Source organism: Marmota monax, unplaced genomic scaffold, assembly GCF_021218885.2.
Source record: "Marmota monax isolate L192 unplaced genomic scaffold, Marmota_monax_Labrador192_F-V1.1 WCK01_AAM20220418_F8-fsc00149, whole genome shotgun sequence".
NCBI classification, from domain to species: Eukaryota; Metazoa; Chordata; class Mammalia; order Rodentia; family Sciuridae; genus Marmota; species Marmota monax.
In genome coordinates this window covers 1,033,260-1,048,723 of record NW_026693170.1, presented here as the reverse complement: position 1 = coordinate 1,048,723, position 15,464 = coordinate 1,033,260, and the positions used below count along the sequence as shown (strand labels likewise).

Here is a 15,464-nt window from a genome sequence, read left to right as displayed (position 1 = left end):
GGTAGCATCTCAAGCACTCAGGGGCTTATGGGTGGTTTTTTTTATTCCCTTAGAGATCCAGCCAGCATCTGTTGAGCGCCTACTGTGTGTCAGGCCCGCTGAACACACCTACAGCCCCCTCAGGGGCCGTTCTGACTTGGGTTTCTCCTCCTTAGCTAATAATCAAATAGTAGCTACCATTCAGTTTACATACAGGAAGCTGAAGTCTCAAAGAGCAGTGACTTGTCCAAGATCACCCCCTCCAAGATAGGTCAAGGCCTAAATTTAAGCTGCAGAGGCACCCTGATAAAGTTGGGCCACCCACCTGGCCTGGATCCTCCACCAGCAGGGCTGCCAGGACGGAGACTGCAAGCAGAACCCCCTTTCCTTGTAGAGGGCTGTTGGGGGCAGTTGAGGTTGGTACAGTGTTGATTCTGTCACCACATCCGGGGGCTGGGGTGGGGAAGGAAGTCTGAGGCTGGAGCGAAAACCCAAACCACCACCTGGGGAAGCTGCATGGAGCCCAGAGGGATGAGGGGGGCTGAGGCCACGTGGAGCCCACAGCCAGGCTCCTGATTGTGTCGCCTCCTCATCTGTCCACTTAACCCTTTTCCAGATGGGTGGATGACCTGTGAAATGCCAGCACAGGCCCTCATCCTCCCTGAGTTCCTGGGCCCTGAGGGCCTGAAGAGGCACAGGTATCAAAGGCGTATTACAGAGGGGCTGGACTCACCTGGAGGTGGAGGTGCTTGCTCTGGGAGGTGGAGGTCCCAGAGCAAGCAGGGAGAGATAGGACTGCATACAAACTCCCATGACGTGCTGGAGCCCTGGAGCAACCCCTCCTCCACCTCATCCTCTGACAAGGGGACAATAGGTGGCCCCTACTTGAGGTTGTGAGAACTGGTTAAATGTCAGGAAAAGGGACTGGCTCCCAGTGCAGCAGAGGGAACATCAACCACTGAGAAGGCAGGGACTCCGCGCTGTGGCGAGGGCTGGGTTCCTGCTCGTCCTCCAGGACCCTCCGAGCATGGCTGCCAGGTCCACCCCCTTCCCTCCTGCTCCCCAGGGGCCCAGGTGTGGAGTGGGACCAGGAAGGAGGCTCAGTCCTCAGCACCAGCCAGCAAACATGCTTAGGTGGCCAGGGTCTCCGGCTGACCTGTCACATTGTGACATCTGCTCCTCAGGGTCCTGCCCTGGGAGCGTGCACTCAGGAACAGAAAGAAGGGGCACAAGGAGATTCGGTTCTGTGCCCCTACTTCCGCCCCTCCACCAGCACCCCGCCCAAGCACCGGGCCAGCACCCCTCTGCTGTACCACAAAACCTCAACCCATCCAACTCCACCTCCCCCCAAGCTCCACCCACCCAGGCAGAGGGGGTGATTCCTCCCCCAAGTCCCCAGCCTCCTCAATAGATGGCACCGGCACCCATCTTACTCCAAAGGGTTTATTGAGACAAGTTTTCACATACAAGTTCAGGGGCAGAGAGGATGGGGCTTATAAACAGGAACCTGGAGGGGGATCAAGGGTGTGGGCAGAGGGTGAAACCCAAACAAAGAAAGTGAAATAAATAGAGGTGAAGTGTGTAGCCAGGAGACCGACAGACCATCACACAGTGATAACGGGGCGGGGCGCCATTAAAATCCCATTTATTTATACAGATATACAGGGAGTTATGGGGGGGCCCAGGGGCCCCCACTCCACCCTCCAACACCTTAAGGAGGGGCTCAAGAAGGCCCTTGGAGAAGGCTATCCCTCTCCAGGGGAACGTGGGGATCTGGAAGGGCCATTCTCAGAGGAGGGCCATAGGCGCTGCTTCCCCAGGCAGGTCCATGGCCTGGGAGGCTTGGTTAGTGTCTAAAAAGCAGGGGGGCCCTGTGAGTGGCCCCTGGAGACCCCTCCCAGCACAGCTCCTGCCAGGCCTGGAGGGGCAGGGCTCAAGGGAGCACCTGGTACCTCCCGGCATCTTAGAAAAACTGACCCCCAAGAATACTTGGCTGTGCTGCCCCCAAGAAGGCAGGAGATACCGGGAGTGGGCATCAGGGCACGGGCAGAACCCCGAGGCCATCCTCGAGGGGCAACTCCTAAAGGGGCCCATCCCCAGACTGGGTACAGGTGTTCCTGGAGAAAGGGCTGTTAGCACCGCCAGGCTCCACGGCAGGCAGGGAGAGGCCGACCTCTGACCCCCAGAGTCAGGCTGGGAGCCACCTGCAGAAGAGAAGGAAGGGAGACCTGACCACACCTTTAGGACCCTCCCTGGGCCTCAGTGTGCCCAAAGGCTACTCAAGTCTTTCTGAGCACAACCTCAAGTGCCAGGCCAAAGGGCTGTGGGGTCCTCGGGGACGAGGATGCAGAGCCTTCTGTCCTCCCCTCCTGCACAGAGGGTCTGCCACTCACCTCAGCCCCACCTGCCAGGCCCACTCCCCAGCCAGTGTGGTGGCCAGGGCGGGGCCAGGTGGCATCATACGAAGACCTTGGCCAGGGCATCGGCGCCAGCACTGGCAATGAGGGCCTTGCTGGGATGACAGGCGACAGCATGGATGGCCTCTTCGTGCTTCTTACGGTGGGCCGTGATCTCCTGCACACACGTCTTGTTGTCCAGGCTCCACAGGCGCAGGGAGCAGTCATGGCCTGTGCAGGAGTGGGAGGACTGTCACCAAGTTCCTCACCCAGACCTGGCCCTGGAGGCCCTCACCTGGCCTCATCCTAAGGCTGTAGGACTGGTGGGGGCTCTGTCCAAAGGATGGACCTGTCCCCATCCTATCAACCATCCATCTAGTCACTGGGTGTTTACTGAGCACCTACTGCAAGACAGGAGTGGGAGGGTCACAAGACAAAACTGGCTAATCTTTCTGCCCTGTGGACACTGCAGTGTGAACAAAACAGCAGACAGGGGTGGGGACATAGCCCAGTGGTGGGACATTTGTCTAACATGTGCCAACCCCAGTATCAAAGAGAAAAAAGAAAGAAACAGCTCCAGGCGGTGGCACCCAAGGAGAGGGAGGGCACAGGGCCATCCAGGCAGGGTCACAGCTGTGGAGACTCCTGGGGAGGCTGGAGAGGCAGCCTGGCCAGACTTGGGACCTTGAAGGCTTGGCCGGTGGAGCCCTTCGTGCAGGCCCCAGCCCGGGATGAGGACACTCTGCACCAGGTTTAGTCTTACTGACAGTCCCCTCACACTGTCCACAGACTGCTGCTGTCATCATTGGGCAGGGACAGAAAGAGGCCTGGGCCTCCTTCAGCCTCATCCCCACTCTGTGCACATGGGCACAAGCACACTACTACCAAGGCTGGCCAAGGGAGTCGGAGGCAGGGAGGCAGGCCTTGCCCGTCAGCCCCAGGGAACTCTGTTCCCTGCCCTCCAGCCACAGTCCACTGATGCTGGGCCACAGTGCCCACCTCCAGAGACCAGGGCAGAAGCAAGCGTTCAAACCCCCAAGGATCCAGTTCTGAAACTTCTGAGCCTCAGGGCCCACAACTGTAAAATGGGGACAAAACCACTCACCATAGAGGGTGACTCAGAAGAGTAAACAAAGTGACACAGGTGAAGTGTCTACAGTGGGCTCTACACACACAGCTGTCTGTCACCACTGTCATGACCAGCAGTTCTCCTGCCACCGGTGATTCCCAGCCCATGTGGATTCCAGCCCAGGGAGCCCCTGAGTCAGTGCCCAGCTTTTGCTCCTCTGGTGGGGAGGGGGCAGCCACAAGGTCCCAACTTACTTCCTGACATCAGGAACACGCCATTGGGGTCCACGGCTAGGCAGGTGACTGCGTCCAGGTGGGCCACCATGGAGTGCACGGATTTACCTGAAGGGAGAGAGGGTGGGTGGCAGGTCCCTTTCCCTCGGGCCTTGCCTGGGAGGCGAGAGGGCTGGAGAGGCATATAGGGGCTCCATGTGGACCCCAGGTTCTGGGTTGAGTCTGCTCCGCCCCACCCCTCATGAGCACAGGGGGGGAGGGCCGGCTGGAGGCCAGGTCTCACCTGTCCGATTGTCCAGGAAGCGGATGCCTCTGTCGTCATGGGCAGTGATGGTGAGGGGCTGGTTGGGGTGACTCACCACCTGGTTGATCTGGCTTGGGCCTAGAAAGAAGAGAGAAGGAAGGATGCAGAGGAGAAAACCGGGGAGACAGGACGGGCAAGGGGGCTCCAGCACTGCCCATGGTGCCCGTGCCTGAAGCTCAAGAGGCCATTCCCTTCCATCTGCCCTGGTGCAGCTTCCACCAGATGGTCCCTGGGCCTCCTCTGCAGTGGATGTAGAATATTCTGTCCTTTCTGCAAGGCGGCCATGACACACTGCCCCTGGCCTCCCCTGAGACCTGTATGTGCCGGAGCATGGCTCGTCTCCACTCAATCTTATTTCCTTCCTGCTTAGAGCCCCTGAGGGCACAGGGGAGCGAACTGGCAACTGAGTCCCCAGAGCTACTGGAGGAACTGGGACCCTACAGGCTATTCAGTCCCTAAGCCCTCAGACCCCTTACCACTGCTCCCTCGGGACTCCAGTGTGAGGAGGGCGCTGCCAGCCTCCAGGTCATACAGTACAGTGTCGCCAGAGCGGAAGGAAGCCACGACGTGGGCAGGCTCGATGCTGGTGAAGGCCACTGAGGTGGGGATCCCGTGCTCTGAGGGCAGAGGGGAGAAGACTGCCCAAAGAGCCGGATCTTGCCCTGGCTACCCAGGGCCCTCTCAGGAGCTGCCCCTTCTCTCCAGGCCTCTAGCTCTACCACACCAGTGTGGGTGCCAGAGGCCCCACTTACCGCCAGTTGTGGGGAAGGTACAGAGGCAAGCTGGGCTGCTGCTGCTGGGGTCCCAGATGCGGATGGTGCCATCGGCAGAGCAGGAAGCCAGGCGCTGGGAGGTGGGACTGAAGGCCAAGCCCCACACTGCGTCCCCATGGCCCTCTAGGACATGGCTGAGCACACTTGGGTCTGGGCCGGCCCAGGGAGAAAATAGGCTACGTCAGGGCTGCCTGCCCATCTGGATGGCCCACAGGCTCTCATTCTACTGGGACGCAGCCATTGCTTTACCTGACCTCACACCCGAACCCTGGCTCCCACAGAGAAAGCCCAGTTCCCCACCGCCTGGCCCAGCTAACGCCTCGTCTCTTTCTCCACATCCTCTTCACAAACCCTCCGGCCAGCCGTGAAAAGACCTGCTGAGCCTGAGCACAGACTGCCTGGCTGACCAGTCCTGGCACGTGCTGGACCCTGCCCCCGGCGTCCTGGCTCTGCCTTCCCACCTCATCTCCCTGCCTCGTGCCACTGTCCTCAGCTGCACACCCAATCAAGTTGCTCCTGGTTCCAGCCAGATGGGGAACCCTGTACCCCGGCTTCAGTGCCTCAGGTGGGCACGAGGTGGCCTACATGGGAAGGAGTGGGGAGGCGTCCTCACCATAGCCATCGTAGGGGTCCATGTTGAGGTCTGGAATTTTCCAGCTGTGGATGTGGGCATCTGCCCCTCCACTGTAGCAGTACTCGCTGTTGCTGCCCATGGCTACTGCCAACACAGGGCCCCTGCAGGGGACAAAGGTGGGGAAAGGGAGGTGAGACAGGCAGCTCAAAACTTTCCATGGCTGTGGGGACATGAAATTTCTAAGGATGGCCAAAAGTAACTCAGTGTCAGGCCTGGTCATGCCACCCAGGCAAGCTGCCTGTCCCCAACCCCTATTCGTTTCCAACTTGGAAGAGCCAAACTAAGGCCACCACCAGGAGCACGTGGGGCCGACAGTCCAGGAGTGAGGGAGCGTGCAGGTGTGCCACACAAGATGGAGGGCACGGGGACTGAGCCTCCGCCACCAACTGGCCCCTAGGAGGGCCTCTCCTACCTGTGGGCCCGGAAGGCGTGGATGGGCTCCACGTCCAGCGCAGCATTCCTGGGGGAGACAGAGTCGAGCATCACTGAGACCCCCAGCCCTCAGCCTGGAGGCCCCACCCCTGCTCTGGGACTGCTGCCCTCACTTCTTGGCCGTGACTGCCTTCTGCAGGTTCCAGAGCTTGAGCGTGCCGTCCTCGGAGGCGGTGAGCAGCGCCGACTGGCTGTGGTGGAAGGCCAGGGAGCGGATGCCATCATAGTGCGAGCGGAGGGTGAACTTGGGGTTCCACGTCTTCTTGAAGGCATCCTTACTGTCAGACAGCTGAGGGGGCAAGCTGCCTCAGTGTCCCCTTGTCCACTCTGGCCCTCATGCAGACACTGACACCCGGGCCCAGGACACCTCCAGTTCCCACCCAGACTCGCTCCAGCTGGACACCCTCCCTTCCTCCATGTCCAGCAGAGCCCCTCACCCACTCAGTGAGCCCCTGCAATGTGCCAGGTGCTGGGGAAACCAAGGGGCCTGAACTCTTGGGGTCTTGCAGTTCAGAGGGGGCGTCTGCACACACCACACACTATGAGCAGTGCTATCAATCAAGAATACCCAGCTCCTGGTACTGGTAGAGTGCTTGCCTCATGCACAAGGCCCTGATTTTACAAAAAAAAAAAGAGCATGGCTGGGCTTCACGAAATGGGTGAGGGGTGGATGAAGCCAGAGGCCTACAGGAGGCAGAATGGTGAGCCACACCCAGAAATAGGCATTTCACCATAAGAAAAAGGCTTAGGGAAAGGTGGAGTCACAGAAGGGTTCAGCACAGGGGAGTTCCGTGGCTTGCTCGGGCCAATCCAGGGAAGCTCAGATTAGGGGAAGAACAGCTGCAGGGCTGGGGCTGGGGCTCAGTGGCAGAGCAGCCGCCTCACATGGGAGGGGCACTGGGTTCGATCCTTAGCACCACATAAAAGTAAATAAAGATACTGTGTCCATCTACAACTACAAAATACGAAGGAAAAAAAACCAAGAATAGCTGCAGAGAGATGGGTAAGAGGCCATGAAGCTGCAGGGAAACAGGAGGACACTGAGACCAGACACTTTGCCATGGAAATGGAAACAAGCATGCAGGAGGAGGAGGTTTGGGGCAAAACCCACGGACCTCTATGGATGAGTCCCTGAGGCCCACATCTGCCCTCACAAGGGTGCTGGTACACACCCAGCAGGGATGTGGAAGGGCCAGACTCAGACTGTCCGGCTGGCCGAGTGTCCTGCCCCAGCTGAGGTTCATGCCACATGACCCCCTCAACCTGGCTCAGCCCCCTGCAGGGTCCCTGGAGCCAGAGGAGCTGTGGCAGAACTTCTCCTGCGCCCCCTGGGGGAGTGGGGGAGCCTCGTGGCCAGCTCCAGGCAGACCCTGTGCCCAGCCCCACTCCTGCACTCCACACCGTGACTCCTATCTTGCTGGATCAACCACTCAAGGTCCTGATCTGCCCGGAAAAAAAGCTCACACGCACCCTACCCGCTGCCCCAGAAATCCCCAGATGGCCCAAGGCCTGACTAAGGTGTCAGGTTCAGAACACAGGCCACAGGGTCTGCCCTGCACCCCTGACAAACAAGGTGAAGCACCTCCTGGGGCCTAGGATGACCTCAGTCCTGGGCTGACTCCAGGCCTAGGACATGTGGCCAGAGTTTGGCAAGGGCTGCACTGAGCGTGACTCCAGGGGGGCACCTGAGAACTTACGTCACAACTGAGGTCGTTGTCGTTGGTGACGGTGAGATCTGCCAAGTCCCCCAGGCTCACCTCCCCGCCCCCGATAGTGTCCATGATGAAGACGTCTGAGGAGAAGCCAAAGGAACCTGGTAGGGGGAGGGTGGGAGGGGCAGAGAGGGCCAGGGAGAGAGAGGCAGAGAGAGGCAGAGAGAGATGAGGAGCGAGAAAGAGGGAGGGAGGAGGACGAGATCAAGAACCACAGCTGGAAAGGAAGAGACAGAGAGACAGACAGGGCAGGACAGACAAAAGGAGAGGAGACAGAGACAGACAGACGAACTTTTGGGACAGGGAGGCTGCAGACTGGAGGCTGGGCCTTGCCCCTGAGGACACAGAAGCCCTGGGCTTAGCTCTGCAGCCTCCCTCTGTCTTGAGCCCCAAGGCACTGGGGCGTGGGGTTTACCTTCGTGAGGCCGAGGCTGAGGCGTGCCAGGAGGTGGGCCAGTCACTTTGGGGGGCAGCCCATCCACATCCCGAAGGTCAGCCAGAATTCCCTGGAGTTTGACACGACGGCTTTCTACAGGGAGAAGACAGGCAGGAGTCACCCGCCAGTTCCGACCCAGCCTTGAGGGTGCCGTCTTCTCCACTGCCACAGGCCTTTCTGCAGCCGTGGGAAACTGAGGGACCCTCTGGGTGGTGGGCAAGTCTCTGCCCTGTCTTGGGCCTCCGTCCCAGCCATCCACCCATGTGACCTCCCCAAGGGCACTCCTGGCAAGGAGTCACGAAACAGAGAGGAAGACGCAGCCCTGCCCCACCTGCCTCTCCCCCACCGGGTCCTTATCCTGTTCCCTCCTTAAGCTCAGCCAGTATTGGACACTGGCCACAGGGGGACAGTGGCCCAGCTCCAGGAAGAATGGCCTTGCCTGTGGCCCCCGGGACTTTCCAGGGAAGGGTGAGGGGCCTGGCCACTGGCTCCAGCCCCTGCTCCCCCCAGCCCCTCCCCTCTCGGAAGCGTATCCATCCGGTGGAGAGACCTGGCAGGAAGCAGCTGCGGAGGCTGTGGGGCCAGCGCAGGGCCAGGTCTGCCCTGGTGGCAGGCAGGCCAGTGGAGGCAGCTGAATAGCACTCGACTCACCCAGCTCGTGGGGGCTCCCCTCTCCAGTGCAGCGCCGAGGGTCTGGAGACCCCTCCCCGTCCTCTCCTGAGCCCAGGAAGTCAAACTCATTGATGGCATCCTCTGAGTCGTCCTCCTCGTCTTCGTCTTCCAGCTCGGGAACAAGGGCCTTGGAGGGGAGCTGGGACGTGGACAAAAGCAGGCAGGTCAGGGCTGTGTCAGGGACCAAGCCCACCTGGTCTCTGGGAACAGACAAGCCACAGTCCCCAGCCCTCTCTCTGCCTGGCACCCTCATACCCCTCCTGCCTGGGTGCCCTGCTCCAACCCCAGCTGTTCTGGAGGGTCAACTCAGATTCTGGGGCGCCCCCTGCTGGAGCCCTCGGCAGCTGCCCAGCACTAGGGACAGGGCTGAGCCAGGGGCCCCTCATCCTGGCTTCCTGGACCTCTTGGCAGTCCTCCTCCACCTGCGGCTGGAATCCGTCCCTGCCCGGTTCCTGCCCCCACCCCACCAAAGGGCTTCTTGGGAAGACATGCTAAAAAAAGCCGTCAGGTGGGGACACGTACTTGTGCGCAAGTGAATGCACAAAGACGCACAGTTAAAGGACAACAGCAGCATTTTAAGCACGTAACAGTAACCATGACATTAACCACTAGTCACACGCACCAACAGAACGAAAGACACTGGATGAGCTTTGCACACCTGGCTCCAGGTAACAACAAGCCCGCGCAGCCACCACGGTCACTGGGCAGAGGGAAGCCACCTGCCCCAGTAGCCACCAAGTCCACGCTAGGCCATGCCCTGGGCAGCCTCAGCCAACTGTGGCCTCCTCCAGGGTGTGGCTGACCCCGCTACAGGTGAGGCCTGAGCTGGGACTGAATCTGGAGGCAACGCCTGTTGGGCACCTGTGAGAGGCCAGACTCTGGCCTGCACTGGGGACCACAGGAGTGGACATGGTCAAGGTTTAGACAGCATGTCCAGAGAGGCCATGGCCCGGGTCAGGACTCACGGACAAGTGGAACCATCACAGATACTCCGAAAAAGGCATGTGAGAGGGTTCTCCCATCACACTCTAGCCCTGTGGGAGCCACCCCACTCCAAGCATGCCTAACAGTGACCAACTGTTGCCATATGGGGGGCTCTTGGTGGAGGGTAGCCTCTGCACAGCTAAGGGCTATGTATCAACTCACTTTAAACAGCCCAACCCAGAGACCGGAGACTCGGCCCCATTTCATGTGTTCAGAAACCAGCTAAGACAAGAGAAGCACGTGCCCTACACATGCGGCCAGGCCACCAGCCCATCAGGAGTCACAGCAGGTCTGCTGGGTCGGTCTGCCGTGTGGAGACAGGCCGGGGGAGGCAGAGACCCCGACACACGAGCCAGCCCACAGGGCACAAGGCACAACTGCGGTGACAGATGTGGAGGCCTAATGGGATATTAAAAGTCAGTGGTTGTTTCTGCTGGGAGGACAAGAGGGGAGGACGGTTTCCCAGAGGAAGCGACAGAAAGACTCCCCAGGCGCAGGAGGGACCGTATTCCAGACCAGGGAGGAGGTGAGAGGCCCCAGACTCCAAGCCCTGCTGCCCTCCCTCCAGGCCTCCTGTGGATGCAGTTCCGTGCCTTCTGTTCCCCTCAGAGCCTTAACCAGAGGCCTCGGCCAGGCAGGGCCCTGTGCGGAGACGACGGGGGCACTGGAAGGAGAACAGAAGCCACAACGAACCCATCCCTCACAGGGGCTGGGGAAGAGATACAGACCCGACGCCAGAGCTGTCAGGGCTGGGAAGAGAGAGTCCAAGGACTACAGGAGCCCATGGGAGGTTCCTGACCCTGTGGGGGACACCAAGCAGAAAGCAAGCCAGAGAAAGGCCATGTCACCACAGGAGGAGGTGATGTCTGAGCTGAGTCGAGGGAAGTGGGGAAGGGGGTCTCGGCAGAGGCTGCTGCTGGGAAGGCCGGGATTCAGGGGAGGCCCAAGCCGTCTCCCACAGGCCCCTCCTTCCGGCCACATGTCTGCCTCCATGACTCATCCTCCTGCACAGGACTCCACAAGGCCACCACCAGCCACAAGCGGCTCCCTGTCAGGAGCTGCACCCTTCATGTCATTTCTGCCACTGGCACAGAGCTGGCCAAGTGAAGGCCCAAACTGATGTTGCTCGATAGACAAGACCACGCCAGGTCTAAGGACAGCATCCTTGAGACGGCGGAAGCACGGGGGCTCTGGCAGGCAGGGAGCAGGGGGACACATAGGCGGCGCCGGGAGCCAGCTCTCGAGACCACGCTGAGGCAACCTGGACACTTCGCCAAGGGCAGTGTCCCTGGGCCTGGGTCCTCACACCAAGAGAAGACTAGACACCCACGTCCTAGAGCCCCCCCAGACCCAGGCTGACCTGGCCTCAGCCATACTCACACCATTTACAAATATTTACTGAGCGTCTCTGTTCCACACCCTTTTGAGGACACAGGGACAGAGCCACAGTCCCTTCCTGATGGAGCTCCCAGGCTACTGGAGGAGAGAGAGACAGCCACAGCAAGAACACTGACTCCACTGGCGAGAGCCTGAGAGGGCACCGAGGGCACGTGGCTGGTGTGGCGTCGCCCGCAGAGCTCCAGAGGAGTCTCCAGTCCACGCACTCGAGCTGAGGAAAGGAGGGGGGCAGCTGGGGGGAGCTCAGACAAAGGCCCTGGGGGCACCTCTGCGGTCAAGAGGGAGGGACTGATGTGGGACCACGAGGGGGCCACCTTCACACGCTGCTTCTTGTGCTGCACGCTGTCCAGCTCGTCATCCTCGTCGCTGTCCTCGTCCTCGCAGTTCTGCAGGAAGGGGATCTGCTCCAGCACCGAGCCCCCCAGGCGCTCTTGGCCGTCTTTGCCTGCCGCATTCCTGCCCACGACAAGGACAGGAGGAGATCAGTCCTGCCAGGCGATGAATCCCAGGTGGGAAGGAGCCCAGCGTGTAGCGAAGCCGGGACTCAGTGAAGTTCCTAAGCCCTGAGGAGCCTGGACCCTGATCACGCACATCCTGACCCAGGCTCTGCCCAGCAGATCCCTCATTCAGACCAAAAATAGCCCAGCACCTCCCAAAACTCCCGCCAGGGTTCTGGAGGCCCCGTACCCACCCTGACTGCACCTGCCCCCAGGGACCAAGCTGGAAGGGAAGTGCCACTGGCGCAGCAGCTCCTATTCCCACGGTCAATCCAACCCAAAGCCCAGGTCAGTCGCAGGCAGGGAAGAGGAACTGGCCGCCCGACCAATGCCTCCGGGGCCATGGCTGAGCAAGGCTGCAGGACCTGGGCCACCCAAGCGACAGATGGCACTCCTACGTCTACCTCCTTGATGACAAGTTCCAGCAGAGGCCGGGTCAAGCAAACCCCTTCCTTCTGACATCTGGCTGCCACAGTTCTCAGTTGCCGGGGACCCCCGCCCCTGGGTGCAGAGATGACTCACCCAGGCTGCCCAGCCTAGTGCTCCCCCTCTTCTCCTGGGAGCACCCCCAGACCCTCCCCACACTCATCCCGTGGCTTCCTCCCGCAGTGCCCCCCCTGCTCCCCCCCCCTTTGGCTCCTCTCTCACATCTCAAGGCAGGGGACTCAGATCTCCCCAGGCCATCTATCCTGCTCCCTCACTGATGGTGGACAGACCTTGCCTTCCCAAGAACATCCAGGGACTGGTGAACTAGGGCTGCGTTTAGGGGCTACCTGGGCCAAGCTCCACACGGGCCCCTCAACCTGCTCTCCACAGCCCTGCGGTTCCACCAGTCTCCCTATTTTAGGAGACGCTGCTCCATCGTTCAGACCAAACCCTACTTCCTTTGCTCCCCGTCACCTAAATCCTTTAAATAGTGCCAACCAAGGAGAAGCCACCATTTCCCACCTCTCCACCTCTGAGAGCCCTCAGGCCTCACCTCCCCCAGCTTCCCTGACTCCACAGCCTCTCATCACAGCAGACCTACCAGAAACCAATGTGTGGTTCCACAAACACCAAGTGTAGAATCCAACTTTTTTTTAATACCAGGGATTGAACCCAGGGGTACTTGGCCTCTTGAGTCACATTCCCAGACCTTTTCTTATATTTTCTTTTGAAACAGGGGCTCTCTAAGTTGCTTAGGGCCTTGCTAAGTTGCTGAAGCTGGCTTTCCTCCCTCAGCCTCCTGAGCCTTGGGATTACAGTGTGTACCATGGCGCCTCCTAGTACCCAGCATGATCTGCCTTCAAGACCCGGCCTCACTCACCACAGCCCTCAGGCCTGCATCTCCACACGGGTTCCTGCTTCCTGCACACACCACGCCTGTCTCTCTCAGGACAGGGGCTTCACCGTTATCTCTGCCTAGAACATTTTTCTTCTAGGTACCATTGCCCAAATGTCACCTTCCTATCTCATCCAAAATAGCACTATTTCCATCACTTCTTGTTTTTATTTTAGGTACCAGGAATTGAACTCAGGAACACTTAGCCACTAAGCTATATCCCCAGCCCTTTTTGTTTTTATTTTGAGAAAGAGTCTTGCTAAGTTGTTTAGGGCCTAAGTTGCTGAGACTGGCTTTGAACTTGGGATCCTCCTGGCTCAGCCTCCCAGGCTGCTGGGATTACAGGCATGCGCCACCATGCCCAGCCTTATTTTGTTTTGAGGCAGGGTCTCACTGTGGTGTGTGCCCACTGGCCTTGAACTCCTGGGCTCAAGGAATTCTTCCACATCAGCCTCCCAAGCAGCCAGGACTATAGGAAAGCACCACCATGCCTAGCCATCTCCCGCCATGCTTAACATTTCACCTAATAATGACATTATTAACTCTGACAAATAAGAGCTCCAGAGGTTGGTAACTACGTGTTGTTCCCCACCAAGTGCTGTCAAGCCAAAGGGTCCACCTGATGTGTGCAAGACTGAGCATCGGGTAGGAGGCCTGGAGAGGAGGCCAGGAGAATATGCCTACAGGGGACCAGAAGAGAATTCAGGGGAATAGAGGTACAGAGGATTCCAGGACAAATGGACCCACAATACACTCCAGAAAGGGCCAGCAGGAAACCCAGGAGCACATGCTGGCTTTCAGACACGCATTCATCAGGAGGACACCCAGGGACTCACCTCTTGATCTGCTCCTCAATCTGCTTCACCAGCAGCGACTCCCCGCCACTGAGCCCCCCAGGGCCTGGCGCTGCACGGGGGCCCGCGTCACTAGGCTCAGCGGCCCCATTGAGCTCCAGTGAGCGGCCCAGCAGGGAGCGTACACGCTTGGACCGCATGTCGAGGATGGTGTCTGTGTAGCCCACTTCTTCCAGGTACCTACAGGTCAGAGCCACAACACGTCAGAACCTACTGAGCTACTTCACAGACGGCAGGGGCCAATGCAAACTGTGACAGCCTTTCAAGGGGCCGTTTAAGACACCACAGTTTTCCACAGGCACACCCTGGCACAGCAGTTACACTTTCCAGACTGTTTCAGTGGAAGCTGTGGGCCACATGCACGCTGCACACAGTGTCCCTGGCACGTTGAGGGGAGAGCCCAACTGCAGGACCAGCCTCAATGTCCACTGAAGGGGACTGTGCCAGCAAATTGCTGAACGGGACTCTAGGCAGAGAGCAACCACATCAGAGGGCCAGAGAAAGATGGCTTTGGCAAACGGCAGAATGAAAACGGCAAGTTAGATGTTCCATGTGATTCTGTGTGTGTGTGTGTGTGTGTGGTGCTAGGTTGAACCCAGGGCTTTGTGCATGCAAGGCGAGCACTGTACTGACTGAGCTGTACTCCCAGCCCCATGGATTCGTTTTGGTAAAAGAAAAAAAAAAAAATGTTAGGGTGTATATAAGCTTACATCACACACAAACACACACTTGTGTTATGTCCTCCAAGAAAGACACAAACTGAGCAGCAGTGACCTTTACAGAGTAGGGTCAGGGAAGCAAAAGGGACTGTGGCAGCTTATTCCACTTACTTCTACAGCTGAGCATATACTGCTTCTGCAACTTAAAAAACTGAAGCCAGCTGAGACTGGCCTAAGGAAAAAAAAAGAAAAAGAACAAACAAGAACAAAAAATCAATTGTGGGTATCTGCGGCTTGAAAAGATAAGACGACAGTGCCTTGAGGCTCCACAAGGGACCTGTTGGCCAGGAAGTCCTTTCTGTTCATCCTGTCCCCTGGGAGCTGATGCCACCTCTGGTTAGTTAGGCTGTGCGTGCCTTCTTTTGCTTTCCCCTCGAGTGTCTGAGGCAGGGAAGCATGGTGACTAAGAAGGTGGCCTCCTAGAGCAACGCCTGAGGTTCCCCTGCAGACCCTCCGCGTATTAACTGTGGCTCTGAGCAGCTGTCTGCACCTCAGCTTCCTCACTGTGAAAGTGAAGAGGGGAATGCTGGCAGTTACACTGCACAGGGACAGACACTTAGGAGAGGAACCAGGCGCACAGCACGGACCTGGTAATGTGACCCATTAGCATCATTATTATTTTTATGTCGCCTGGGGTGACTGTGCACGTTCAACTGGCAGCTACACCTGCCGATTACTGAGCTTGGGGAAGCCAAGGACAGCTTCCTGATGTATGTCACAATGTCTGTAATACCAAAGAGTTAAAAACCTCAATGAAATACAATACAAATAATTTACATGGAAAATGTTCACGACACTTAGTAAAAGCAACGTGCTACAAAACACTGGAACAGCGAAAGGGAAATCATGGCTTATGTAACACCCAGCCACAGAAGAGTTGGGGAGTCTACCTGCCCCCATTTGGGAAGTCAACAATACAAATGACAAAACTGTTAAGGGCACATAAAATCCCCAGGGTAAAATTATGAGTAATGTTTATTTACTATTAATATTAATATTTTTCAGTCCTAGGGATGGACTGGGGCCTCATACATGCTAGGTAAGCACTCTA

General features: G+C 58.4%; 1 protein-coding gene across 4 annotated transcripts in view; it reads right to left on the bottom strand.

Moving 5' to 3' along the window:
• Nucleotides 1-1,408: 1,408 nt before the first annotated feature.
• The window catches only part of Strn4 (striatin 4), a 23,186-nt gene continuing 9,130 nt past the window's right edge, over nt 1,409-15,464 (bottom strand). The window contains exons 5-19 of one of the 4 annotated variants that reach the window (XM_046455715.1): nt 13,677-13,874; nt 11,337-11,478; nt 11,024-11,233; nt 8,620-8,779; nt 7,948-8,061; nt 7,518-7,633; nt 5,934-6,109; nt 5,801-5,848; nt 5,368-5,489; nt 4,734-4,904; nt 4,458-4,598; nt 3,961-4,059; nt 3,699-3,785; nt 2,373-2,606; nt 1,409-2,183 (exon numbers count right to left, since the gene is read on the bottom strand). In XM_046455715.1, coding sequence (XP_046311671.1) covers nt 2,437-2,606; nt 3,699-3,785; nt 3,961-4,059; nt 4,458-4,598; nt 4,734-4,904; nt 5,368-5,489; nt 5,801-5,848; nt 5,934-6,109; nt 7,518-7,633; nt 7,948-8,061; nt 8,620-8,779; nt 11,024-11,233; nt 11,337-11,478; nt 13,677-13,874 — 1,954 coding nt within the window. In that variant the 3' untranslated portion in view covers nt 1,409-2,183; nt 2,373-2,436. The remainder of the gene's footprint in view (nt 2,184-2,372; nt 2,607-3,698; nt 3,786-3,960; nt 4,060-4,457; nt 4,599-4,733; nt 4,905-5,367; nt 5,490-5,800; nt 5,849-5,933; nt 6,110-7,517; nt 7,634-7,947; nt 8,062-8,619; nt 8,780-11,023; nt 11,234-11,336; nt 11,479-13,676; nt 13,875-15,464) is intronic. The other 3 variants (XM_046455716.1, XM_046455717.1, XM_046455718.1) reach the window with 3 other exon arrangements.